This window comes from Sebastes umbrosus, chromosome 5 (assembly GCF_015220745.1).
Source record: "Sebastes umbrosus isolate fSebUmb1 chromosome 5, fSebUmb1.pri, whole genome shotgun sequence".
Taxonomy (NCBI): domain Eukaryota; kingdom Metazoa; phylum Chordata; class Actinopteri; order Perciformes; family Sebastidae; genus Sebastes; species Sebastes umbrosus.
The window spans coordinates 24,007,112-24,033,472 of record NC_051273.1 but is presented as its reverse complement, the minus strand read 5'-3'; the positions used below and the strand labels follow the sequence as shown (position 1 = coordinate 24,033,472).

Sequence of the window (26,361 nt, the reverse complement as noted above, 5' to 3'; positions counted from 1 at the left end):
CACATAATGAAACGCAAGCAACATACTCACACATGCACAATCACACACATGACAAACCTCTCAAACACATGCCTTGTCTTCCTTTGAGCATGCGTGACAGCAGGTGAAGGAGAAATGAGGAAAAAACTGAAAATGAGATCAAAGACGCAACCGAAGGAGGAAAATATGAAGAAAAGATGCAGCACACAGGAGGCCTTTCCCATTTCTGAGTTTGTACCTCCTCGACTCCTCTCCTTGACTCCTTTCCTTGCGTCTTAGTCCCTCCCACGGGAGATGTGAGCGGAGGAGGTGAGGAAGATGTGCAACATCAATTAAAAATGGCGTGCGTAGGGCCGACCCGAATGCTTCGAAGCTTTGACCGTTGCCATGGTAATCGACCTCCAAATCCCCATTCGAATGCTTTGTTTTTTAATTTTTTTTTTTTTTTTTATATACAAGTATGTAGTAATAACAATGTTTAAATCCCAAAATAGCCCATGAAATAAGGAATAATTCCACAACATTATTAATTATTATTAGTTATTACACGGCTGTGTTGAATACTGGATTCTGATTGGTTAATCACGGGGCTCTGCGGTCTGTAATTTCTCTATAACAGACCGTTGCTACGTATAACAGACCGTAGCTATGTATAGCAGAGCGTTGCTATGTATTACAGACCCTAGCTATGTATAGCAGACTGTTGCTATGTATAACAGACCGTTGCTACGTATAACAGAGCGTTGCTATGTATTACAGACCGTTGCTATGTATAACAGACCATTGCTATGTATAACAGACTGTTGCTATGTATAGCAGACCGTTGTTATGGGCGCACCTCTGATGTCGGACTCTGGCAGACCATTTTTGTGTCAAAATATTGATTTCTTCAGTAAGTAGCTGTGTAATAAGCGGGATAATGTACAGCTAGCGGGCCATTGTTGTGACAGAGACCAGCATCGCCCTGTCGGGGATTCTTTCACAACAATGACCGGCTCGCTGTACATTATCCCTTACTTATTCTCAGACGGATATCGCTGTTTGTTGAGTCCTGTCGTGGTTTGAGATTATTCCAGCTGTCAGTCGCGCCTCTTATACACCGCGGGTGCCGAAGATATTCCACAAAGGATACACCGGTGTATCCTCGCCTATAGCTCCTCGGGCAAGCCTCCTTGATCCTCGCTCTTCGAGATGCATTGATGCATGATTTCTGAGGATCGAGGAGCGAGGAGACGAGGAAGCACAAAATCGGGAAATGAGAAGCCGCTAGAGAGAGATGAGCCTGATTAATGTGAGTGGGAGGTGCAACAGTCAACCAGAAGAACAGATGAAAGCAGGGAGGTGAAGGAGGAGGAGGAGGAGTTAAGGGGCAGAAGGAGAAGTATAGATACCTACCCTGCCCTGCTGCTATCTAGCTCCCAGCCTCTGGACTGGCCTGGTCTGGGCTGGGCTCTGCTGTCTCACTGGGGCAGGGCGACCCAGAACCACACGCCTAAAGATGGGGAAGAAAAGGGAGGAAGGAGAAGAAGAAGAAGTGTGGGAAGAAAAGTTGATGGAGGAGTAGAAGAGAAGGAAAGTAGACAGAGAAGAGTATAAAATCTGAAAGAAGGATTGCAGGATCGGTACAAGAGTAGACGTAAACAGGAAGCAAAAAGAGAAAAGGTGTCAGTACTCTAAAGGAGGACACTCGGAGAGAGATCCCACAGCCCACACACTCTCACAATCACATTTGCAAATGCACACTCATTCACAGTTCCTCTATTATGAAAGCCTTCGTTCTATTGATCCGCTGCTTTTCCCACCAAAAAAACAGAGAGTGGGAGGCTGTTTTTCTGCCTTTCGCTCCATCTTTCCTGTCGCTCTTTGTAACCTTTTCGCAGCACTCGCTCACTCAGCGCCGCCACCGATGCACACTTCTCTGGTTTGTGTAAAGCTTCTGTGTGTTATTCAGGCCTGGTGACATTTTACCCAAGTGTGAAAGTTTTTTTTTTTCCAATTGGAGGCATAAAACTAATGTTTCACGCCTGGAGAGTGCAGAGCAAAAGAGAAGAAAGAAACACAAAGAGAGAAAGAGAGAGAGAGAGAGAGAGAGAGAGAGAAAGAAAAATGGCAGAGAAAAGTCTTGTTTCTTGGAAGGTCACTCATTTACGAGGACTTTGGTCAAAGGCAAAGGGAGCTTCTCTGCCCTCTTTAGAAATCTCTTTATCTCCTCATCTTTCCTTAATTTCTCTCAGATGGAGGCGCTGCTGGTAGAATAAATATTAATTGCCCCCTGGAAGAAGAATCGGGGCGTTATTCCTCCTCTATCTCACCAGAGATGAGTCTGTCCATGTAGAAGTAGTGATGTATGGACGCTACCTGGTTGGTATTAATAACAGCTTAATGATGTCTCTGACAATTCCACCAGCTAATTTAACGCTGTGTTGACCATGCACACGCACACTGAACCACATACTTATACAGGAACGCTCATGCTCATACACACACACTCACACACACACACACACACACACACACACACACTAAGGGACACAACAGCATCGGCCCCCTAATCAGCTAGAGTGATTACCTGGCCCGCCAACACCGCTACAAAGGCTATTTATCAGCAGATCTCAACACGCTGCGCCGGTTATAGCAGCATAAGGAGTGAATTATTAAAGGCACACGCACACTTATTCTACCGTCCTCACACACACACACACACACTTACAGCATCTTCCTCTCCACTGCGACTAGGGCTGCCCTCTGCTTCCCCGAACGAGTCGTCTGTGGGGGGGTCTGTGGCGTCGGTGGGGGGGTCACTGACATGGGAGGCTGAGGACTTGGAGGGGGAGCTCTGCCTGGGAGCCGGGGTGGGCGCTGCAGGGGAGGACAAGCTGGGTCAGACGCAGCTACAGACTTTCGCTTCGTCCACACTGGAAAAGTCAGGAGCCCGTTTCTGCTGCATTGCGTGGCGGCTGCGTTGCGGCTGCGTTGTGTTGCGTGGCGGCTGCGTGGCGGCTGATTGACTCGTTGGGTGTTCACACCAGCTGCGTTTCTGCTGCGTTTATATTGCTGCAGCTGTCAGCCCTTTCTTTCTACATAGACTTTGCCTTTCATAATGGCCATTTCATTTCACTATAAATATCATTTATATTTATTTTAGACAGAGAAAGGTCAAGAAACGTGTTGTAATTTGTAAATAATAGTAATAATCCACAATTAAAACCCCGTACTATATTCATTCATGGAGCTCTTCAAGTCACTGCATGTTCTACAACACTGTCCGGCACATATTTCAGAATAAAAGCCTTGTGTTTACAAATGAAGGAATTCTGTCCACAAAAAAACTAAACGCTTGAGGGCTTTTATTTTGAAATGAAAGCAGGAAGTGTTGATTTTTCATCTCCGTAACATTTTTTACAGATAGAGACATCGAAACTGGTAATGTTGCTGATATGATGTCAATATACACTCAATAGATCACCTTCACTGTCTGTTGCTGCTGTGAACCACGCGGCTCGCGTCAAAATTAGGCGAGACCTCAAATCTCTAGAAGAGACGCAGCTGACAATTGGGCAGTGTGGCTGCTCGAGCCTGTTAACACAAACGCCGAAATAAAAAACAACAGGTCACGCAGCCGCCACGCGCTCCTGAAGTTCCCAGTGTGGACGAGGCTTTAGAGTACAGACAGACGTGAATAGATGGAGGTCTTACGTGAGTTGGTGGATGGTGTCGTGGAGGTGACCGGTGTCAGGTTCATCTGAGAAATGTCAAAGTCATCACAGTCGTCCGTGTCCTGGGCCGTGCCCACACGGCTGAAGTAAGAGCTGAATGCCTCTGAGGTTCCTGCTAAGCCGGGCTGTTCGCCCTTCTTCGCCGGCATGGCCGGAGGCTTCGCCAGCTGGAAATCCTGAAGGAAGAGGAAGGCCAATATTAAAAGTGGGCAGTGACTTTAAAGGGGACACATCATGTTCATTTCCAGGTTCATACTTGTATTTTGAGTTTCTATTAGAACATGTTTACATGCTTTAAAGGGACAGTGTGTAAGATTTGGTGACATCTAGTGGTGTGGTTGCAGATTGCAACCAACTGAGTACCCCTCCGCTCACTACTTCCTTTCCAAGATTGTGGTTTCTAATCTAACAACTAAAAAAAAATTAAACCCAGTTTTTTCCGGAGCTCATGATGGATGTAGCTGAGGAGTGAGCCATCACGCTTCCTTCTCATCTCTGTTGAGAGTTGCACATGCACAGTACCGTGAAAATGGTGACAGGTAAAGACAAAGTTTATGAGCTCCATGCAAGCAAGCTTTTCAGTTATCCTGGAAACAGGAGTTTAGTCGACTATCTAATAAAGTCATATAATGCCCCAAAAAACGACAGAAAAACAATGACAGCTGAACACGGTTCCTGGTTTCTCTGTTGATTTTTGCTGCCAACTTTTTTCTTCATTTGCGTCGTGACCACAGTTTCTAAAAAAGACAAGTTCTCAGTAGATATCATAATTCTGATCTCATCAGACTTCTCCTCACCTTGAACATCTCCTTGCCCATCTTCCTCCTCTCCCCGTGCTGCGGACTCGACGACGCAGAAGGGGAGGGAGCCGAGGCGCCGGCTCCAGCACACGAATGGCTCTCGCCGGCTGGAGTCACGGTCGTGACGGGGGTGAGAGTCTGGAACATGGCGGCGGGCAGAGTGCCCGGGGCGGGGAGGTAGGCTGTGGGGGGGAAGGCTCCGGCTGCCATGGCTGCCCACTGCTGCTGGGTGGCGGGGAAGATGTTGGCCTGGCCCCAGATGAGAGGCTGGCCGCCCGGCAGCACCTGGGCCACCGCGCCGAGAGGAGACTGGACCCCGAAGGCCAGCGGTGTCTGGGCGGCAAACGCCTGCTGGGACCAGTGGCCGGGAGGGACCGCTCCCATCGTCACATAACCTGGTGACAAGAGAGGGAACAGTTTGAGGTTAACAAACATACACAGAAAATATTTGTAAAATCTTAATGATGTAAAAAAGAAGACAGAGAAGGAAGTGATTAAAATACATCAGACCGGCACATACGGGTATATCTTTCCCTTTTGGGGAATAGAAAACTGAAGATCTCATAGACTTCAATGCAATTTGATGTATGTTTGGATTGTAATTTTGACAAGTTGGTATGCATTCATCTTTTGTTATACAAACGTTTGCTTTATACACACGTCTAATAATCATTTTGCGACCTTCGCCTGACCCTGAGCATTGGAGATACCGACGACAGTCTGATGCTGCTATAACGTTAATGTATGACTGTATTACTCCAGCTAACGTTAACCAGCATCATTTAGCCATTTAGCACACTGACAGTGAATGTTCACGTATCATATATGCCTCAGATTTCAGTGTGAAAGCCTCGGTTAACCTGCTACACAACAGCTTTTCAGCATTTTCTTTCCTGTGATGGCGAGCCTCGATGATGACGCCACGCTGGTCTAAGTCAAGTAGAAGTTTGGAGACATGTTTCAACTTCTTCTCTTTATTCTGTTACCGTCTCTGAGGGACACGGGATTGTTTCCCCCCAGAAGGGGGCGTGGTCACGCGAGTCTAGTATGGATGATGTATTGCCGGTCTGCTGCATACCCACAGTGCAATGCTCACCACTGCTTTTCTTCTACACACACAAAAACACACACACAGATGATAATAACCCATGCATCACCAGAGAGCGCTGCCCTACTTCTGCCTGCAGCTAATGTGGTGTCTCTTGATGGTCATGGTGGACTATCATAATTACCTCCAGAATGAGGGAGAGTCATTATGAAAAGGAAGAGCCCGACGCTCGCTCATTAAAATCACTCAAACTCATCAGTAGAAGCTCATTCTATTACACACTTAGCTAGCCTCCTGTTTCTGGTCTCCAGTCGGTACCTACAGCAGAGAAAGTTGACATTTGACCTCGGCCGTCCTGCTACACTGACACATGCACAGAGAGAGAGGAGACGAACGGAGGTGAGGAGAGTGAGGAGAACCGGTATATACACCGACGTCTGCTTCACCGTGCATACCAAGGAGTCTTCACTGCAATCATCTCAGCATGTTTTATTACTTCCCTCCACAGTTGCCTCAGCCACAGGTAAATCAGCAGCATCTGAGGCAGCAAGCTAATGATGCATTTCATATTCAACACACAACCAACACCACCTTTTCTCCTCTTTCCCCACCCCTCATCTACATTTCAATTCTATTCCGTCCCCCTCTATTTATTTCAACCTCCCCCTTCCTTCTCTTCTCTTCTCCCTCTGCCCTCTACCTCCGACTCTCCGGCTCCCCTTCATCTCCTCTCCCTCCCGCTGCGTTTGTTTCCCCTCCGCTTGTAGCGGTGGTGTATTTAAGCAGAACAAGGTCCTACCTGAGGGCACAGACGCAGGATTGAAGGAGGCAAACAGTTCCGTGGGAGGCTGCAGGCCCAGCGAGGGGTCGAGGGTGTTTGCTGGAGAGGCGGGGGTCTGTGCAGGGCGTGATTGCAGATCGGATTGAGCAAAAACATCATAAATACAGAAAGGATTTTATAAGATGTAATTCACAAACTGTGCATGTAGGACAGCTACTCACCGATGGAGAGGTGATGTCAGGAGGTGTGGACATGTCTCCAAAGATCTCTAACTGGTTGATATTCTGAGAATAAGAGAAACTAACAGTCAGGTACAATAAAAACACTCTTCTACTATATATATACAGTATATGCAACGTATTCTCATACAACGGTTCGTATGATATGAGAAAAGTTATTCCTCTTTTTTTGTGCATTTTCCTACGAATGACACGTCACGCAGGTGTCATTTTTACGCTCAGTACATGTGTGCAGTCTTTTCAAAGTAAGCTTCCGACTTTACAGGAAACAACTTCGTTAGGTTTAGGCAACAAAGCTACTTAGTTACTATAGCGTTAGGAAAAGGTTGTAATTTGAGTTAATATAAATCCATAAGTGGCGTAACTTAAGTACGGAAGTTACGCGATAGAAAAACGATCAACTCGGTTAGGTTTAGGCAACAAAACTTCTTAGGTTTAGTTTAAAATAACACTGGAAGTGGTGTAACTTAAGTACAGAAATTACATGACAAAAACGACCTAGTTAGGATCAGGGAAAGATCTTAATTTGGGTTAATATAACTCCGGAAGTGGCGTAACTTGTGTATGAAAGTTACTTGACAAAACTACTTAGTTAGGTTTAGAAAAAGATCAACTTGGTTAGGTTTAGGCAGCAAAACTACTTAGTTAGGTTTAAGTCAAAATAACAATGGAAGTGGCGTAACTTAAGTGCGGAAGTGACGTCATAGAAAATACTTGGTTAGGTTAAGGAAAAGATCGCGGTTTGGGTTAAAATAACTCCGGAAGTGGCGTAACTTAAGTACGGAAGTTATGTGACAAAAACTACTTAGTTAGGTTTAGGAAAAGACCAACTTGGTTAGGTTTAGGCAGCAAAACTACTTAGTTAGGTTTAGGTTAAAATAACAATGGAAGTGGCATTATTTAAGTACGGAAGTTACGTGACAAAAGCTACTTAGTTAGGTTTAGGAAAAGATCGACTTAGTTAGGTTTAGGCAATAAAACTTCCTCCCTACGTGGCATTTGTCGCTCTTTATACTTCCTGGTTCACGATTATGTGGATTACATACAAATTGATTTTGTGGCGTATACACGAATTACAGTGCATTACTTTTCGTAGCTATAGCTACAAACAGTGTATGAGAACAGCCTGCTATATTATCTGGGTCAGTTTGCATTCCAGTGCAACATGCAGCACACAATGCATGCAGCACGACACTAGCTTGGTATGTTGGTATGTTGGTACCTACCTGAGCACTGTGGCAGCAACACAGAAGAGGTAACAGAGGGGTGAGGAGAGATGGGATAATGAGATGAAATGATTGATTATGATGACATACCTACCAAGAGTTATCACAATCTTCCAAGGGGGAAAAAAAACACAGTCTTTGTCATGTGCTCCACATAAAGATCCTTTCCATCAGCTGGTCTAAAAGCAGACTACCACGCCCCCCCCCCCCCGCATCATTACAGTGTCTTCTTCTGGTCATTATTGTAGAGGATGTGTGAGGGAATAGCTATCAAAGACAGCAGCCTTTCTATTTGATCTGAATTTGTTCCTTTCACAGTGTCCCAATGATCCTACTCTTTAGTATCTCCCCCCCCTTTTTTTTTGCACATTAATAATATCTTTAGGCCGGTGGCAAGTGAAGGAAACTCTATTTTTAGCCGTAAAGGAATTTAAGCCTTGAATACATGGTCAGAGATTTGCATAAATCATGGATGCGTATAATTTCTTTTGAGATAATGAATGTTCTTAGAATATCTTCCCTCTCGTTCTCTCTCGTAGGTCACAAAGTTCTTTTTTACATCTATCAGAAAATGGATCTGTGAGCGTGGCGCTTTACAGTCATGGGTCTGCATGGGTATGTTTTTACAAAGAGAGGGGGCTGTAATATGTACTATTGTTGCCGCAGATAAAGATCGACTCAACACGACGATATCAGAGATATGCAAAATGGACTGATAACAGGATGTCCATGGGATTACATTCACAAAACACATTTTAACAAACTCTCTCAAATCTCTTTAACATAAAATACAATAAACTCCTATAGTTGAATGTTGTGCCACTGTGAGTCAATACCACAGAGCCTTTGCTAATGTTCCATCGGCACAGGAGAAATGCCACTGGAGAGAGAGTTCAAACAGAACAGGAAGTTGGACGTTTATAGACTTTCTGTCCACTTTTAGTTAAAGTCACTGGACTCAATATTCAGTACGTGTGCAGCGTCGGGGCGGTGGGGTCAGGTTGCTGTGATTATCAGAGTGTTATGAATGCTTTATTAATGTACTGCGAGCAGCTTGAACCGTCGAGATGACCGCCGCTGTCTGCTCACCCCGCCGACCCCCACCGGTTCCCTGACAGACACTCTGACCTTTACGTCCACTCCGCCCTGAAAGGACCTCCGCTCGGAGCTACTGGAGTGTTTTTCTCTCTCGACTATACCGCTCAGACCTCCCTCTTTCACACACGTACACATGCAGATGTGAACGGACAGGTTGACCCGTACATAAGGCACTTTACTCTACTCTCTGCCTCCACCTGGTTACTATGCAACAGCAAGGTTGTTCATGTTTTATTCATACATGACAGGGGTCAAGTGTCGGGGTGACTAACGGCTAGAGAGGGACAAAAGAGGGTACAGATGAGGACAGGAGACAGGAAATCATCTGAGGATATGCCTTTACCTTTAGGACAGTTTGTTGCTCAGAAATACTGAAAACCCTCCGAGCTTATGTCTCAACTAGAGTCAATTTCTGGTTTTGCCAGGCCGGTCCGGTAGGCGAGCTATCACCGGTTTGATTTTACGCAAACCGGCTGAACCAGCATTTGTGTTTAAAAGTAGCAGACATCAGCAACATGTGCCGATGGCATTACGGCACTAAATCAAACTTGTATTGCATTAGTGATAAGCAATATGACGTGATTAACATAATATTATGTTTGTTTCTAAACGGACTAACGGAGCCGGTAGTGTCTGTGAGGCCGTGAGCTGAGGCTCCCATTTCAGTAGAGGTGGGAGGGAGGAAGAGGCGCACGCAGGCACGTACCACGGCGTTACTACATACTGTTGTAGTGTACTAAATGGCATATTAGTATGGGATTTCGGACGCAACCATTATGTTCCTCTCGACACCTAGTGGTATAATTCTGTAAACTGGTCCGGTCTGGTGTTTGGCTTAAAATCAAACCGGTTTCAGATTTTTTTACAGCGGCCCTTCCCTAGTCTGAACCACAACAACAAGAGCGCTGTGTGTACATATAGCGCCTTACCTGAGTCACGATATCCAGGTCTAAGTCTATCAGATCTGCCACTGCCGGCTGCTGCGGTTGTTGTTCTTGTTGGAGGGGCTGATCATGAGAATGATGATGTTGTTGATGATGTTGTTGATGATGATGATGATGATGATGATGGTGGTGGGGAGAGTTTTGATGTCCGTTCTGCAATCACAACCCCAGTGTTAGATGGCAGGTGGGATGAAAATGCACTCACACTTATTAGTTGTGTTTCATACACTCAGAGAGGTTTGGGACAGAGAGGATCGAGGTGAAATGAGGGGAATAAGATGGTCTGCAGGTGTTACAGTCACAAATCACACACGCCACACATTCAGGCACAGAGCAAGGTTCTTCTTGCCAGACTCAGAGCCCAAGTGAAGATTTGAAAAGGTTTAAAGCTCATCCCTACCTTTAGTCTATACTACAGCACTGAGCTGGGGTTTAAACCCCACTTTGTGTTTCTGTAAAGCCTGCTCCCCTGTGTCAGGAACCACAGTGTGAGACAGATAGATAGACAGGCACAGTAAGGAAGCTGGATTAACTAACATGCTGTATGTGAGAGCAAAGGGAGGGAGTATATGTTACATTATAGCAAACAGGAAGAGCTTCCTTCCTGCTGGCTTGCTCTAGCTGGCTCTCCATCAAAGTGAATTAAAATCTAAAAATTACAGAAGAAATCCGGCGTTATATTATCCGTTCATAATCTGCAACAAATCCCATGAAAAGAAAGCCAAAAGTTAATTCATCCTACTGTGCCATCATGCTTCTAAACTATGCTAAAAACACATATAAGAGCCATACTGGTGTACTTGTGCATGTATTTTGCAGCCGCCACTGAATAATCTGACTGTACAAACAACGTCCAATATGTTTTTTTTCAGCAGAATGATGATGCCAGACCTTTCACCAGCACTGGCACTGGCACATAATGTGCAGATTGGTCTGGCAAAGCGAGAGTACAATATTGCTGAGTGTATTCTTTTCTTTGGATGAAAGCATGAAGTATGGGCGTCATTAGCTGATGCTGAAGAACAAGAACAGCTTGCCCCAATACTAATCAGCTCTGGAAATATTGTCCATTTTTTCAACGGGGTTGTTTTTCTTTCTGAAACCTCGAACTCATAATGGCTCATTTAAATCCAACTGATGAAATGTAACTGATCTTTTTGGGACATTAAAATGTACCTGACTATCTACTCGATGAAAGCTTCAGTCTGCTGCCCACTTTCTTCTATCCCTCTCCGTCCATCTCTCTCTCTCTTTCTCTCTCTTGCCCTGCCAATTATCCTTCTGTGCCCATTATACACTCTCGCCATCTCTTTGCCCAGCCCTTTATCTTTATCAGTGCAGCCGCCACCTATCAATTAGCCATCTCCAGGGAAACAGTAATTACCTGTGCACATGTGTTCTGCATACAATTATCGCAGCCCCTTTAATTAACGCCACCTTGCTGATCCCCTACCGGCTGACTGATCACACTGGCACACGGTCGAAAGCGCTGCTGAACTCGATCGTCACATGCAAACACACACAGACACACACTGACTCACAACTCTGAACAAAACACAACCAGGCTATGGACATTTTGCTCTTCCTTTAAGTCTTTTTCTCAGTCACTCTTTCCCACACGGACACTAAAACCCACAGCCACACACATGCACACTGAGGCCCTGATCAGACAGAGTGCGTTATAGTAGGCGGGGCTGTTTTTGTGTCATTGCACTGGCCATTCTGTTGTTTTTCCCTGCTGTGTCACATTCACCAGAAACAGGGTTAGTAAACAGTAAAACATGTTAAGGTTACTTATTCAGTCTCCGGTTCAAACACTCAAACCAGAGTTGATGATTGTTGGAACAGTGGGAAAACTAACTAAGACAGTTTCTCTCCCTTTAAGTAATTTTCTCGGTCACTATTTCACACATGGACGCGAGAACCTACAGCTACACACGTGCACACTTAAGTCCTGGTCACACAGAGCACGTTTTAGCAGGCGGGGCTGTTTTTGTGTAATTGCTTTCAATGAGAGCAAAGTGTTTTACGCGCTGCCTTTGCATTGCTGAGGCCCTCACGTTTTTCTGCTCTATGCGCCTCGCGTTTTTTCAGGACTGTCCTGAAAACCCCAAGTTGAAAAAAATTCAACTTGGAGCGGAACAGCGCCCGACGTCATTAGCTTTTTTTTCTCATTTTTGGTGATTTTTGCTGGATATCCGGAGCTAAATGACTTTACTAAACGTAGTTACCATGATCTGAACAGAAAACTGCAGTAGGCAAATTAGTGCGGTACTTGAGATTTTGGGTAATTTGTTTTCCTATAAGTTAGCGCGCATTTCACGGTTTGTGTTACGCTAAGGTTAGCACTCATTCGGTGGTTGCCTAGCAACAACAACAACAAAAAATAAAAAAGACGCAGCAAACTGCAAAAAATACTCTGTCTGATCGGGCAACAGAAAGGCAGTGTGCGGTGCGCCTCACGTTTTCCACCTGCAAAATGTGGTCTGTCTGGTCAGGGCCTAATTTAATGCAACCTTTATCTAAACGAGGAAACTAGGCCAATTAAGACACACATTTTAATTTGCAGTAATGCCCCTCTTATATGGGTCATATATGATGATATATCATATCATGTATCATACTAATCCAATGTTTGGACAGAGTTGATGTGTTGAGGTAATATGTTGACCTCTTCATGTGGACTCAGGGCTTCTGTTGATTCAACACACTCTACGGGGTCAAAGGGTCAGTAGACTGAAATGGCCTTATGTGTGTGTCTGTCTCTGTTTTATTGATTTGTCATCGTTTAAGACGGTGGCAGAGTAAACAACAGAAGCGATTGCTTTAGACAGGAGGTCGCATTTCTGCCTGTGCTATCATTCCATCCCAGGCGTAGTGTGTGCAATGATCTCATCTAACACTACCGTCCGCTGTTAATCCTTCTCCTGAGAAAACAATGAACCTCTCCTGCCAATGAAACACACAGTAAATCCACCTTAAAGAACATCGGTCAGATAAACGCTGCTGCCTCTGGTCCCTCCCCGACTCAGTAAGGTCACAACAGGAACTGCTGCTGCGTTCACGCCATGTTGGCTGAACAGGAAGAATAAGAAAACATCCAGCTGATAAGAGTTAACGCATTATTTCAAGATCGTTATCACCAGCGTTTTATTTATAAACTCACAAGCTCTCAAATTTAGAGATTTGGTGGACTTTAAAACGGCACAATTTATGTATAAAGTAAAAAATAAGATGCTAACAGACTGTATCCAGAAGTTGTTATAAATGAATGAGCCCAAAATGAGAACTAAAAAACAAAGATAGAACAAATGCAAAACAAAGATGTACAACAGTCAACAGAGTTAATTTAGATTTCTAAAAAATATTTTAAAATAAGATGATTAATAAATATAAAACTGAGGTATAAACACTAGTGTGTCATCTTTATTTGGGACTTTTTGAGTGAATACATTAGACACACATTTGTGTGTATAAATTTAATACTAATTAATAAATAATTAAAGTAAAAGCCTACACCTTTTCAGTCAGGATAAACTTGCTTTAGTTTAGACATGCAACAATTAATTAATTAATTGATTAGTCGTCAACTATTAAATTGATTGCCAACTATTTTGATAATTGATTAATTGTTTTTTTAAGGGAAAAAAGTCTAAATTCTCTGATTGCAGTTTGTTAAACGTGACTATTTTCTGGTTTCTTTACTTCTCTATGACAGTAAACTGAATATCTTTGAGTTGTGGACAAAACAAGACATTTGAGGATGTCATCTTGGTTTCTGGACAAATTTTTCACAATTTTCTGACATTTTATAGACCAAACAACGAATCGTTTAATTTATTATTTAATTAAAATAATAATATAAAATAATTTGTCACTACAGTATTTCAAATGTAATGACATGTATTATGTTTATTTTCATAGGTGTATTTGATTATAAGTTGAAAATGACAAATAAACTAAAAAAAAAAAAAAAAAATAAAAATGCAAGCCCTGAAGTCACTCCATAGAAACACTAATGTTGCCCAAATGTGTTAATAAGTTAAACTATAACATAAACTAACTCATCGTATAGGCTATATAGCTCCTTTGTAATTATCTGAATTGATAGTGTTGGTGACAACAACAGCAGCTTTGCAGCAATTTCAACATCAGTTTTTTGACACTTCTGTAGTTCTTTCCACTAAACGTGAGATATTGTAGCAATCAGAAATGTCTCCTTGAGGCTGCTCATATAATAAAAATATGATGTGAATTTTGACTTCTGATGGAAAAGACCTGCTGTGACATCACTGCAACATGCAACCCACAGAGAGAGCAGCACAGCAGCAGTTTTTCTGCCCTCTGTGAGTCTGGATATTTATCTTAAAACCAACATAAATCATATTCAAATTAAAAATACGAGCCGTCAACCACAAAATACATTCTTAAATGTCTATGATCCGTTTATATCGTCTATGATCCAGGGTTGTATTTTACTCCCTGTGACGGACTGGGAAGCTTGAATTCGCTTTATTTAAACCAGAATGGACGACTTGTCCAATTGGTTGCACGACAAGAGAGAAATATTGGATGTGCTCACGTTCAGACACCTGCCAACACAAAGGCAATCCAAATAGCAGCATGTGTTGTGGGCTGGGTGAGGAGAGAACAGAAATACCATGGTGCCTGTAAGCTTCTTACCAAAGCTGGGGATAATACGCAGCCAGGAAACAGCGAGACTGATTCCAAGTCTACCAAAAATTCATAGAGTGGGATTGTGACTGCCAGTAGCGACGTGTAGACTCGTGGAGGAGTCCAGTTTTAGCAGTTTAAGGATAAAAAAATAAAACACTGCAGGGGGAATACATATGGAGCTGGTGGGCTCTGAGGGAATACTGATCTACAGACCAGCAACATGGGATGAAGTGTTCACATACAAATGCACATATACAACCTCACATCCACACACACAGCCTGGTTATCGGGAGTGTGAAGATTTTAGCGGATTAAATCAGGCAACAATATAACCAGCATCTTTATAGGCAGATAAAAAGAGCAGCTGAGTTATAGTGCAGCAGCCTGACAGTGGTCAAGGTCATCTTTCATGAGAACCACTGGCAGTGTGAGGCAATAACGGGGAGCTTACAGAAATAACACACAGCAATATACATTTACACTCTTACTCATATGCATGAACATCCTGGTATAAAAATTCAGAATATATGAGGCCATGCACATTTAAAGTCAGACACATAATTTATATCCATTAAAGGAAAGATGACAGTGACAGAACGTGTTGTTCAGCGCAATCTGGGATAAGGTCATGCAGGTTTGCAGCTGGATTCACCGCTGGCAAACCACAGCCAGGCATGCTTCATCAAGCACATTCACACACGGTATCCCAGTTAACCATTAAAGGGATAGTTCGGGTGTTTTGAAGTGGGGTTGTGTGCGGTACTTATCCATAGTCAGTAGATGGCGGTCGGCACGCCCCCAGTTTGGAGAACCAGACAGGAGTACCTGCACAGGAGCAAAGTAATGTACTGCTGTGGACGGGGGCAGCAGCAAAACGGATTTTAGACACCTACAAAAATCAATATCAGTTTAAGTGTACGCTTTATTTAGAATATTTTCACCGCTTTTTGTTTCCCGTGAGACAGCTATATAGTCTGCGTTTCTGATGGGGAACTGAAGCTGTTGCTCTCTTCAAAGCCACCAGACTCCATTGAAAAAAACAGTAATTTTACCTCACAGAACACAGGAGTTGCTGGTTTACCGCTGCCTCAATCGGTTAGTTTGTTTGTGTTATTGTGTGACTTTGGTGATTTAAAGGGTTAGTTCAGAATCACCAAAGTCACACAATAATACAAACAAACTTACCGATCGAGGCAGCGGTAGACCAGCAACTCCTGTGTTCTGCGAGGTAAAATTCCTGTTTTTTTCCAATGGAGTCTGGTGGGTTTGAAGAGAGCATAGATAATGGCTTCAGTTTCCCGTCGGAAAGGGCTGTCTGACGGCGAGGTAAAGCGGTGAAAATATTTAAAATATGGCATAAACTTAAACCGATATTGATTTTTTTAGGTTTCAAAATCCGTGTTGCTGCTGCCTCCGTCCACAGCAGTACATTACTTTGCTCCTGTGCTGGTACTCCTGTCTGTTTCTCCAAACTGGGGGCGTGCCGACCGCCATCTACTGTAGGTAATACACTGACTATGAATAAGCACCTCATACAACCCCACCTCAAAACACCCGAACTATCCCTTTAAAGAGCAGGCACCACGGAGCACAAGGAGAAAGGGCACCAGCCACCACAGCTACAACACAAGCAGAGGAGTAGCACAGCAACACTGCACAAGAGCACTGGGTCCCAGCAAACCTCTCAGGGAAACATTAAGTACACAGAGAGATGTTAACAGGAAGTAGAATCATCACTGCACAAGAGCTTCACGAGGCTCGGGCACCGGAGGGAAAGGCTTTACGCTGGAGCAGCTGAGAGGTTTGTCTGAGAGGGGGAGGCAGGCTGAGGCGGGTGGTGGGACAAACACACGGTCACTCACTGGGTGTCGCTTTGGGACGTCATAGACCCCTTCCTTCTGCTGACTGGTGGGAACCTACACAACCAGCCAATAGAGTCAGAGAACAAGCCAGGAGAGCCTCTTACCTCTGGTTTAACAGTAGCTGTGTTTCCATTCAATTGCAAAGCGAATTTTAAGCCAACTTTTGAACTGTCGCAAAAAAAGAAAGAAAAAGGTTTCCATCAACTGGTTTGGCGGTATTATTGCCAATTGCAAATTTGTTTTAACACCACTAACTTCTTTAACGCAACTTAAGATTTAGCCCGGCCACTATTCAATCTTTCGGAGGTTGTAGCGGGATCAGTTTTATAGCTAGAGAGAATAAACATCATCATATGAAAGTAGAAAACCTGAGGAATCCAGCGAGGAAAAACTGGCATGGTCATTTTCAAAGGGATCCCTTGACCTCTGACCTCCAGATATGGGAATGTAAATGGGTTCTATGGGTACCCACGAATCTCCCCTTTACAGACATGCCCACTTTATGATAATCACATGCAGTTTTTGGTGAGTCATAGTCAAGTCAGCACACTGACACACTGACAGCTGTTGTTGCCTGTTGGGCTGCAGTTTGCCATGTTATGATTTGAGCCTATTTTTTTATGCTAAATGCAGTACCTGTGAGGGTTTCTGGACAATATTTGTCATTGTTTTGTGTTAATTGATTTCCAATAATAAATATAAACATACATTTGCATAAAGCAGCATATTTGTCCACCCCCACGTTGATAAGAGTATTAAATACTTGACAAATCTCCCTTTAAGGTTCATTTTGAACAGATAGAAAATGTGCGATTAATTTGCGATAATCACAATTAACTATGGACAATAATGCGATATTAAATTAAAAAAAAAAAAGAAAATAAATTGACATCCCTAATGAATAAATATCTGAGAAGACGCTGACAGCAGAAACAACTGATCAGTTATGTGAGTTAAATGTTCGCTACGTCAGAATTTAATCGGCAAATGCATTTCCGTTTAGCGCATCAACTCTTTTTCGATAAATGTAAAAATCACTTTAAGTGAGCATTAAACCTTTTCTTTTGCAATTGAGGACGTTTTATTGAATATTGTCGTTTCCATACAGCTCTTCTAATGCGATACTTCAAAAATGTGCATAAAAATACGTGAATGGAAACACGGCTATTGAAACTTGACACATCACTGTTACAGCACTGCGACACACTGAGTGCCAAGACAAAACCCTGAAACCTGGCCCCTCAGGAGTCAAATCAATCACTGGTAGAGAGTGTGTGTGTGTGTGTGTGTGTGTGTGCGTGTGTGTGTGTATAATCAGAATTAAAATCTGTGGAGTGAGAACTCATCTACGAGGCTAATCAGTCGACTATCGGCCTGCGGTGATGCTCTCTCTCTCTCTCTCTCTCTTCCTAATAAAGAATGGATAAGGCTGCTTATCACACTCACAGACATGTAATAACTCAGATTGTCACACACAGGGAGACATGTAATATCTTCATGTCACACAGGCTGATAGATTTGACAGTGTGTGCGCCATGAGGAGACACAATGAGCACTGATATGTATGAATCCTGGGATTCCTACGGAGCTTTTGTTTCTCCTTCAGTGACACAAAACAAAGTTTTATTCTTCCCTAGTTGGATGTGCCCTAATCAGTAAATGAAAAATAGCGCTGATGAAGGATGTGGATATCTATCTAGCGCAGCCTGTCTCATTCTTTCTCCTCCTCTGGATGCCTTGTTACTTCTTTCACATGTTTATTTCCAGAAGCTGCCATCTTTATTCATACATTAGTTCCTCTGTGGCTGGAGGCTGGCTGAGGCTCACGTTTCTTACGCCTGATGTTGTTTCGTGTGTGTGTGTGTGTGTGTGTGTGTGTTTGTGCGCGCGCCGTCTATTTTCAATCCATTTTATTTAAAGATCAAACGAGAGGCTGGTGATTAATCTTTCTTTCCCCCGCTTTCTTTCATCTCCTCGGGAAAAAAAGAGGGAGGGGAGGAGAGAAAAGGAGGAGGGGTCCGCCTTCACTTCCACACGGGCCAGGAATAACCTCCACATCCCCTCCATGCACACCTTACCCTCCCCCTCTCCATCCCTCCGAGGTCTACCCACGCCTCTGAGGAGTGCACCCAAAGAAAGGCTCGTCTCCCTCCTGTAGCTAGCTCTAGCTGTCGGGGGCCCTCTGGAGAGGGTTGTCTGGATGTTCGGCTCTGATTCTTACTTTCTTTGATTTCCTGTATGTTCATTTTTATGTGTGAAATGTCTGGTACCTATTGGCAAGCAAATGGAAGATTAAATCGCTTTTATTTAAACTAGGGCTGTCAAAGTTAACACAGTAATTACGCAAATTAGTTTTAACACCACTAATTTCTTTAACACATTAACGCAACTTACGTTTTTTTAGGTTGCAGCGGGCTCGGCTTTGAATCTAGAGCGAAGATACTGGTATCATATGAAGCTAGAAAACCTAAGGAATCCATTGGTACCAACCATGTCATACTAGCTTGTCTCGAAGGAGGTTAAATAACGCTCCAAACTTGCGCTACATTTTGGCAAGGTCATTTGTCATTTTTAAGATTTAGCCCGGCCACTATTTAATCTTTCGGAGGTTGTAGCGGGATCAGTTTTATAGCTAGAGAGAATAAACATCATCATATGAAACTAGAAAACCTGAGGAATCCAGCGAGGAAAAACTGTCATGGTCATTTTCAAAGGGATCCCTTGACCTCTGACCTCCAGATATGTGAATGTAAATGGGTTCTATGTGTACCCATGAGTCTCCCCTTTACAGACATGCCCACTTTATGATAATAACATGCAGTTTGGGGGAAGTCATAGTAAAGTCAGCACACTGACACACTGACAGCTGTTGTTGCCTGTTGGGCTGCAGTTTGCCATGTTATGATTTGAACATATTTTGTATGCTAAATGCAGTACCTGTGAGGGTTTCTGGACAATATTTGTCATTGTTTTGTGTTGTTAATTGATTTCCAATAGTACATATATTTGCATAAAGCAGCATGCTTGCCCACTTCCGTGTTGATAAGAGTATTAAATCCATTTTGAACGGATAAAAAGTGTGCGATGAACTATTTTAATCGATTGACAGCCCTAATTTAAACACTTTAAAGAGCTGTTCTTAGCTTAACCACAGCGGACTACAAGAACATAACTGAGACACAAGCAGCAGACAAGACGAGCTTGTGAGTACCTGATAAATGCTCTCTTCTGATTGGTCACGGATGGGCTCGTGTCCCGCCTCAAACACAATGTACTACAACGTCAGCAGCGGAGGGAGGGAGGAGAAGAGAGAAAACAAGAAGCAGGAGAGAAAGTGGAAGATAAAGAAAATTGAGAGAAGAGTGGTGAAACTGCAGAGGTGATTAGTCAAACAGCATTGTCATTCAAAAAAAAGCAGTTGAAGAATAGATCCGGAGGAGAATTTAAGGAGCAAAGTTTACCGAAGCAGCTGAGAAAAGACATCTTTTCAGCTAATCATGCACCCCGACTGGCAGACATGCACACAAGACCCACGGTCGCACATATTTGAGAGTCTCCTCCTGTTGTTGACCCTCCAAACTGTAACACACACTGCAACCACAGTCTCCCCACAGTGCCCACAGAGAGAGAGGAGCAAGCTGACCAGAATGCAGCAGGTGACAGCAGCGATGTGATTGGTCAGGAAGTTACCTGGTAGACCGGGTCCTCCAGATCCTCCTCCAGTATTGTCTGCAGATGAGCGGCGGCCGGGAAAAAGAGAGGGAGAAATCACACGGGGAGGAGAGAGGAGCAGAGGGGGAGAAGACAGAGGAGAGGGGAGAGGCGGAGAGTTAAGCCGGTGGAGTAGAAAGAGTAGGCGGAAAAGCACAGCAAGACATGGCAGCTTCCCAGCATTCAGATAATCATTTGGCAATCATCAGAGAGAGGCAGAGAGACAGAGAGATAAAGAGAAATTAAACAGGAGATGCAGAGAAGACAGAACAGAGGAAGGTGAAATAAGCACAATGGGCAGATGGTGCGACTGATGAAACCTGAAAGTGGGCGCTCCGCATGTCATTCGCTGGCTTTCATTTTTGTTCAAATCTTACTTGACTTGTCTGTCAAGAGTCTCTCAGATGAAGCTCATCATGGCAGATGATTAAGGTGAGGTTAGCTAGAATTACCGCCTCGCTGTTGTGTGCCTCCGCCAACAGGTCAAGTTGCAGTTTACATCCAAGTCTGTCCAAAATGTCATCACTTCATTAGATATGTGTGTGAAATTGTCTTTACTAGCGTATTAATTCTAGAGTTATGGCCGGGTTTTGTGAGGTCACAATAATAATAATAATAATCAGTTCATCCTTGAGTCCAAGTGGACGTCTGTGCCAAAATTGAATAAATTCACTCAAGGTGTTCCTGAGATATCGCCTGCACGGGAATGGTATGGATGGATGGATGGACAACCCGAAGACATAATGCCTCCGGCCACGGCTGTCACCGGCGTGGAGGCATAAAAAAGGGGAAAAACAGAGCATGCAGGGCTGCACGATATATCATTTCAGCATCGACATTGTGATGTGTGTACGGGCCACAGTCACATTGTAGGACGTGTCATCGCAACTTAACTCAAACACGTCATGCTACAACTTTTTTGCTGCTTGACACAACATCCAGTGTTTCCCATTAATTACCATAGACTATATCTAAAGATGGACGACATGACCGCTCCTCAAATGTGAAGCCAAAACATCTGGATCGCCCCCTGGTGGCTGGTTGCAGTATAGGTCATAAAGCCCGCCTCCTCCATGTTAGTGGATGGGACATGGACCAAACTAAAAAGTCAAGTCACGTCAAATACATTTTTTCCAAAGTTGGTTTCTGTCATTTTAGGCAGTTCTTATCACACTGATGTTTGTTCAAGTGCTTATTTTTCTGATAAGTTTGGTTTTAATTAGTTATTTGATGCTATAAAAAGGGGGCGAGATGTCATGATTAGCAGCTGTGAGTCTCTCTAGCTGACAAGCTGCTCGCAATTGGTTCAAGCAGGTGACCTCGATGACGCAGCTCCACCGCCCGATCACTACTGGCTCCAAATGACGTCAAAATCTCAAGACGGCAGCTCCCGTATCCGGGATATTTTGGCTTCATTTCTGTACAGTGGGAGGAAGTGGAGACGCGTTGTCCATCTTTATATACAGCCTATGTTGATTACAGTCTTGGCAGGCCCTCACCAGTTGCATAATGACACTTTGCAATCTGCCCCGGGGGATTCAACTCGGCGGGTTAGAGACGGCCGCTCTGTGTGGGCAGCTATAGTAGGTTGGCTAGAAAAGGCCCGGGGTGCTGTAAAGCTCACAGCTCCGACCGTGAGCTTTACAGGCCCCAACGCCCGGACTTCGCTGCTTCCCGGGGCCGTGGACTTAATGCTCGCTGCGCCCTCTTACCCTGCAGGGAGGGACGGGGCCCCCGGCACGACTGTCAACCGGGGCGGACTGTCCTCAGTGTGAAGGATCTGTGGCAATGTCGGGAAGAACTCACCCAACACTGCTCTCAAAGTGCACCAGATGGATGCATTTAACTTTAACACGTAGCCTACAAAATTTAAAGTGAATATTGCATATGCAGTGTCAGTTTTTCTCTAATAGGGTGCAGCCTTAAGAGCTACTATAACAGAGAGCTGGTGAGTGTACCTGGTAGACCGCCTGCTCACACTGCTTGTCTTTCTGGGCCTTCTTCTCCATCTCCTCTCTCTGCTTTATCTCATAGATGAGCTGGAACAAGTCCCGCAGGTCCAGGATCACCGGCTCAGCCTGGGAAAGATAAGGACACATTATACACCCGCAGACACACACAGCATTGATCAGAGCTCATGAATTACAACCATGCCTGCCTGCTTATTCTAGTTATGTGGCCATTAATGTTGGCTGAACCTGCGCTACCTCATGACAGGAGATTAAGGCCATGGTCAGACCAACATTAGCGTTGTAACAAAAAACATTATCTGCTCATTCATTCTCATTTCAGTGAGAGACCACTGCAGCAGCGACGCAGAGGGCTGCAGCAAAAAAAAGTTTAGCCTGGTTCAACCGCTGCGTTGGTATATCAAATGCAAGTGCACTTGGCATATTTCTGGTCAGTAACTTTGTAATGTGAATGGCCTATATCTACTGAGACTAAGACCATGGAGAACTTGTTGTTGCTATGATCTTTTCTCAGAATTGTAAAATGCTGCTGTGCAGTGTTTCAGGCTGTGTCTGAAATCATTCACTACTCCCTACTCACTATCCAGGGAGTTCTATATGGAGGACTATATAGCGAGCTCATCTGCAAAATGAAACAACACTTTTGGACACTACTCGGGTCATTTTCCCTGCGCCGTTAATTCCGTCATTACAACGTGCCAGATCAACATCAGCTGGCAGACCATCCATGATAAATACCCACATGTATTTTTGTGTTAAATATATATTGTAAGCTATTTTGTTGAGTTGCCTCTTAGCAAAATGCTCTAAGTTCCCTCTGGTAAGCAGTGATGCAGCGTATATATGTCTAGGGATTTTATTGTGAAAGGTAAAAACGGAAGGAGTAAAGCGGTGATGCGCTGCCGCCTGTCGTTGTGGCAGTTGTAGCGTATTTTCCTCCATCACGCTGTTCTCTCTCCTCTCATCCATCTGCAATTTTTCCTTCAGCGCAACGCATGATGGTATAGTTATATGTATATTATAGTAGTAGTCATATAGTTATAGTAGATGGTAGTGCCTGTTTAGTGACCATTGTTGTCCAGTATTATTCACAATGCATTGTAAGATACTTTGAGTCCAGTATTTACTATAGGGTTTAAGAATTCTCACTATACATTCAGATAGCACTGCAAAATGGTGTCACAGCCTTAGTGTCTGATCAGCTTCAAGCCCTCAGGAAGAGCGCTGGTCGTTGATGCCAATTTACATAACGGCCAAGCGGCGGTACTACAACTTCCGTGTCCGTCACGTGATGCCATTGGGCCCAAAAATACTTTTTTCCCATAGACTTAGATTGGGAAAGAGACGTCTGTAACTCAGCGGATCATTTTTTTGTGGTAAATAAACCTCTCAGTATGAACACTTGAATAGTCCTTATTTAAATCATTAGGTACTAAAAGTTGTAAAACGCACTAATAGCTGAATCCAGAGTTATTTCCCTTCCTCCACCCAAACCGACGCTGGCCAAGCCGTGACGACAGCGTGACGACAGCGTGACGACAGCGTGACGACAGCGTGACGACTGTGACAGCGTGACGACTGTGACGCCGTGACCGAGCAGACACTACTGCGCCTGCTCTATGGGCCCAATGGATGCGGAAGATCGCCGGAAGATCCGGGTACTTTTCAAATTGGAAGTCGAGCCATTTTGGCATCATGTGCCACTGAGCAACTCTCATAGGAATGAACGGGAGCCTCCAACGCTGTATCCAGTTCTCTTTATACATCCATGATTAGCCTTCAATCTACTCAAACTACGACTCAAACTAAACTTCCTGCATCATATTTCATCTCCCCACCTGCAACGTGCCCCGACAGAAAAGACCATTACTTTTTTTCTAATTTAGGGCTCAGGCAGGATGAGTCATAGTAGATAGATACCTGATTGGGTTTCTGACAGCTGATTATGGATGATTCCATTAGGCCACCAGCCGAAAACAAAATGGCAGCGAACTGAATTGGACAATTTTGCCAGTTCTGCAATTAGTTTGTCTAAAAATCTTTCATTAAAGGTAACGACGTCTTTGTGACTGATTGTTTTCTGTCCCCCTGTGATTACTTAAACACTGACAAATTATTGCAAGCACTGAAAGTGACTAAACTCAGAAAGACTGAATTTCTTAACAAATGGTTCTGCCTGTGATTCCTTCTCCGAGACAGCGACGAGAGCAGACACCAGCCTCTTGTCTTACCTTGTTCCACCTTTCTTGTCAGAGGAGCAAAAGTACAGATGAATAAGCGAGTTAGATGACTCACAACTTATAACTACCGTCACAGCAAAGAGTCTAATATGATTCAGACCGAATCAATTATTGACTGAGGGCTATGCGGAGTGCACACAGAGTTAACCGACCGGAGGCTGCCTCGGATAAAACAGTTCTATTTTAGTGTTGTCTTTCTGCGAGATGTTGGGAGCTCGTGACAGACACACTGGGGTAAACGGTGGCTCCTGCTGAGGCAACACTGAAACATATTGTCACACTGTCACATTCAGATCCTCTCTACTATTTGACGATACATGCTCTAATCTCCATCTTTTCTTGCCATCTGCCATCGCTCCTTCTCTATCAAAACGTCGAGGTATAAGAGAAGACACAGAGAGCTGAGATGAGCAGTAAATGTTTGGAATCGTAAATGCAGAAAGCTTTGAGGAGGATGATCCAGGAGGAGGAGGAGTGGCCATAATGAACCATAGAGATGAGATAACCTCAGTCCAGCCATCTTGAATCAGATGATTCATAGCCGACGGCAACAATGACGAGTGAGTCCAACAAAAAGTAGTAATGAAGATTTTTACTGCAGATTCACTGTTCTATTAAAGTCTGCACTGATCAGGAGTTTTGTTTGAAATCACCCAGAGATATTAATTCAACTGATTAACCCTCCAGTCTCCAGGATATCCTGCCACTGAATTTATTAAGAATTTATTTCTTGGTATAATTCATTTCCCTTCATCTGCCTCATCGAAATCAAATTCAGTTAGCCATTTCCAACATTTCCTAAAGCAACCTCCAGAGAATGTGCCTGAATATACAGCTTGAGAAAGTATATGCGATTAGAGCTGCAACAATTAATCGATTGGTTGTCAACTATGAAATTAATCGCAAACTATTTTGATAATCGATAACTTGGTTTTAGTCATTTTTTAAGAAAAAAAAAAGTCTAAATTCTTTGATTCCAGCTTCTTAAATGTGAATGGTTTCTGGTTTCTTTACTCCTCTATGACAGTAAACTGAATATCTTTTGAGTTGTGGACAAAACAAGACATTTGAGGACGTCATCTTTGGCTTTGGGGAACACTGATCAACATCTTTCACCATTCTCTGAGATTTTATAGACCAAACAACTAATCGGTTAATCGAGAAAATATTCAACAGATTAATCAACAATAAAAATGATCGTAATAGTTGCAGCCCTAGATGCAGCTTTGCTGCTTTGGAACGCCCAATTAGCTTCCACTTCTTATCAATATAAGTTATTTGGTACCGATCAGGTGCTAGCGTAGAGTGTAACGTTAGCCAAAGCTAGCATAGTCAGTAATTTGGTAATATTTTACTCTGGAAAATCCTACCAGTAAAATGGTGACGTGATTTTAACACATTGGTATCGGATCGGTACACGGTATCGGCCGATACTCAAGTTCAGGTATCGGAATCGGTATTGGGAAGGGAAAAATGGCATCAGAACATTTCTGTTTCAAACTGGGCAGACTAGTAGTACGCACTCCACAATCGATTTATTTATCTGTAATTGCTGAATCCTGGTGCCAAATGGTGAATTCAGACTCTGGGCTCAGACACATTTGATTGACATCACTGACATTTTGGATGGTTTCACAAATGTTTTGCCACTAAACTAAGCTGGAAAGACTGCACCGAAAACTGTACTGAGAGTAAGTGAGTAAGTAGAAAAGATTCCAGAGATGTAATCTCCAGTTGTAGTCATAGGAATAAACTGTGTACCCAGAAGTGTTAGCAGAGTGAACACTCTGTCCAGACAAATCCAGACTCACCAGTGACGGCTCAACCACTACATTATTTTTCGTTTGCGGTTGCTGTTATGACTCGCTCATGGTGGAAACTTTGTTGTAAATATTTCAAAGAGATCAAAATAAAAGATTTAATAACTGGAGATGTAATAACTTCTTTTAAAATAGCCAGTGAAAATTTCTAGACCGACACTAAGTAGTCTTTAAACTCTCTGTAGCCTTCCTACAAATTGGATATAAGGTTGATTTCGTAACAAATACATCTATTCATATTAATACTGTA

The 26,361-nt window shown here is 43.6% G+C and overlaps 1 protein-coding gene across 7 annotated transcripts in view; it reads right to left on the bottom strand.

Moving 5' to 3' along the window:
• dab1a (DAB adaptor protein 1a) overlaps positions 1–26,361 on the bottom strand; it is a 314,427-nt gene that overhangs the window by 7,136 nt on the left and 280,930 nt on the right. For 4 of the 7 annotated variants that reach the window (XM_037770006.1, XM_037770007.1, XM_037770008.1 and 1 more), the window contains 11 exons: positions 22,040–22,159; positions 20,061–20,099; positions 19,582–19,644; positions 16,371–16,424; positions 9,817–9,984; positions 6,546–6,608; positions 6,343–6,439; positions 4,493–4,890; positions 3,676–3,871; positions 2,690–2,838; positions 1,375–1,471 (listed from right to left, as the gene is read on the bottom strand). In XM_037770006.1, the coding sequence (XP_037625934.1) occupies positions 1,391–1,471; positions 2,690–2,838; positions 3,676–3,871; positions 4,493–4,890; positions 6,343–6,439; positions 6,546–6,608; positions 9,817–9,984; positions 16,371–16,424; positions 19,582–19,644; positions 20,061–20,099; positions 22,040–22,159 (1,428 nt within the window). In that variant the 3' untranslated portion in view covers positions 1,375–1,390. The remainder of the gene's footprint in view (positions 1–1,374; positions 1,472–2,689; positions 2,839–3,675; positions 3,872–4,492; positions 4,891–6,342; positions 6,440–6,545; positions 6,609–9,816; positions 9,985–16,370; positions 16,425–19,581; positions 19,645–20,060; positions 20,100–22,039; positions 22,160–26,361) is intronic. The other 3 variants (XM_037770010.1, XM_037770011.1, XM_037770012.1) reach the window with 3 other exon arrangements.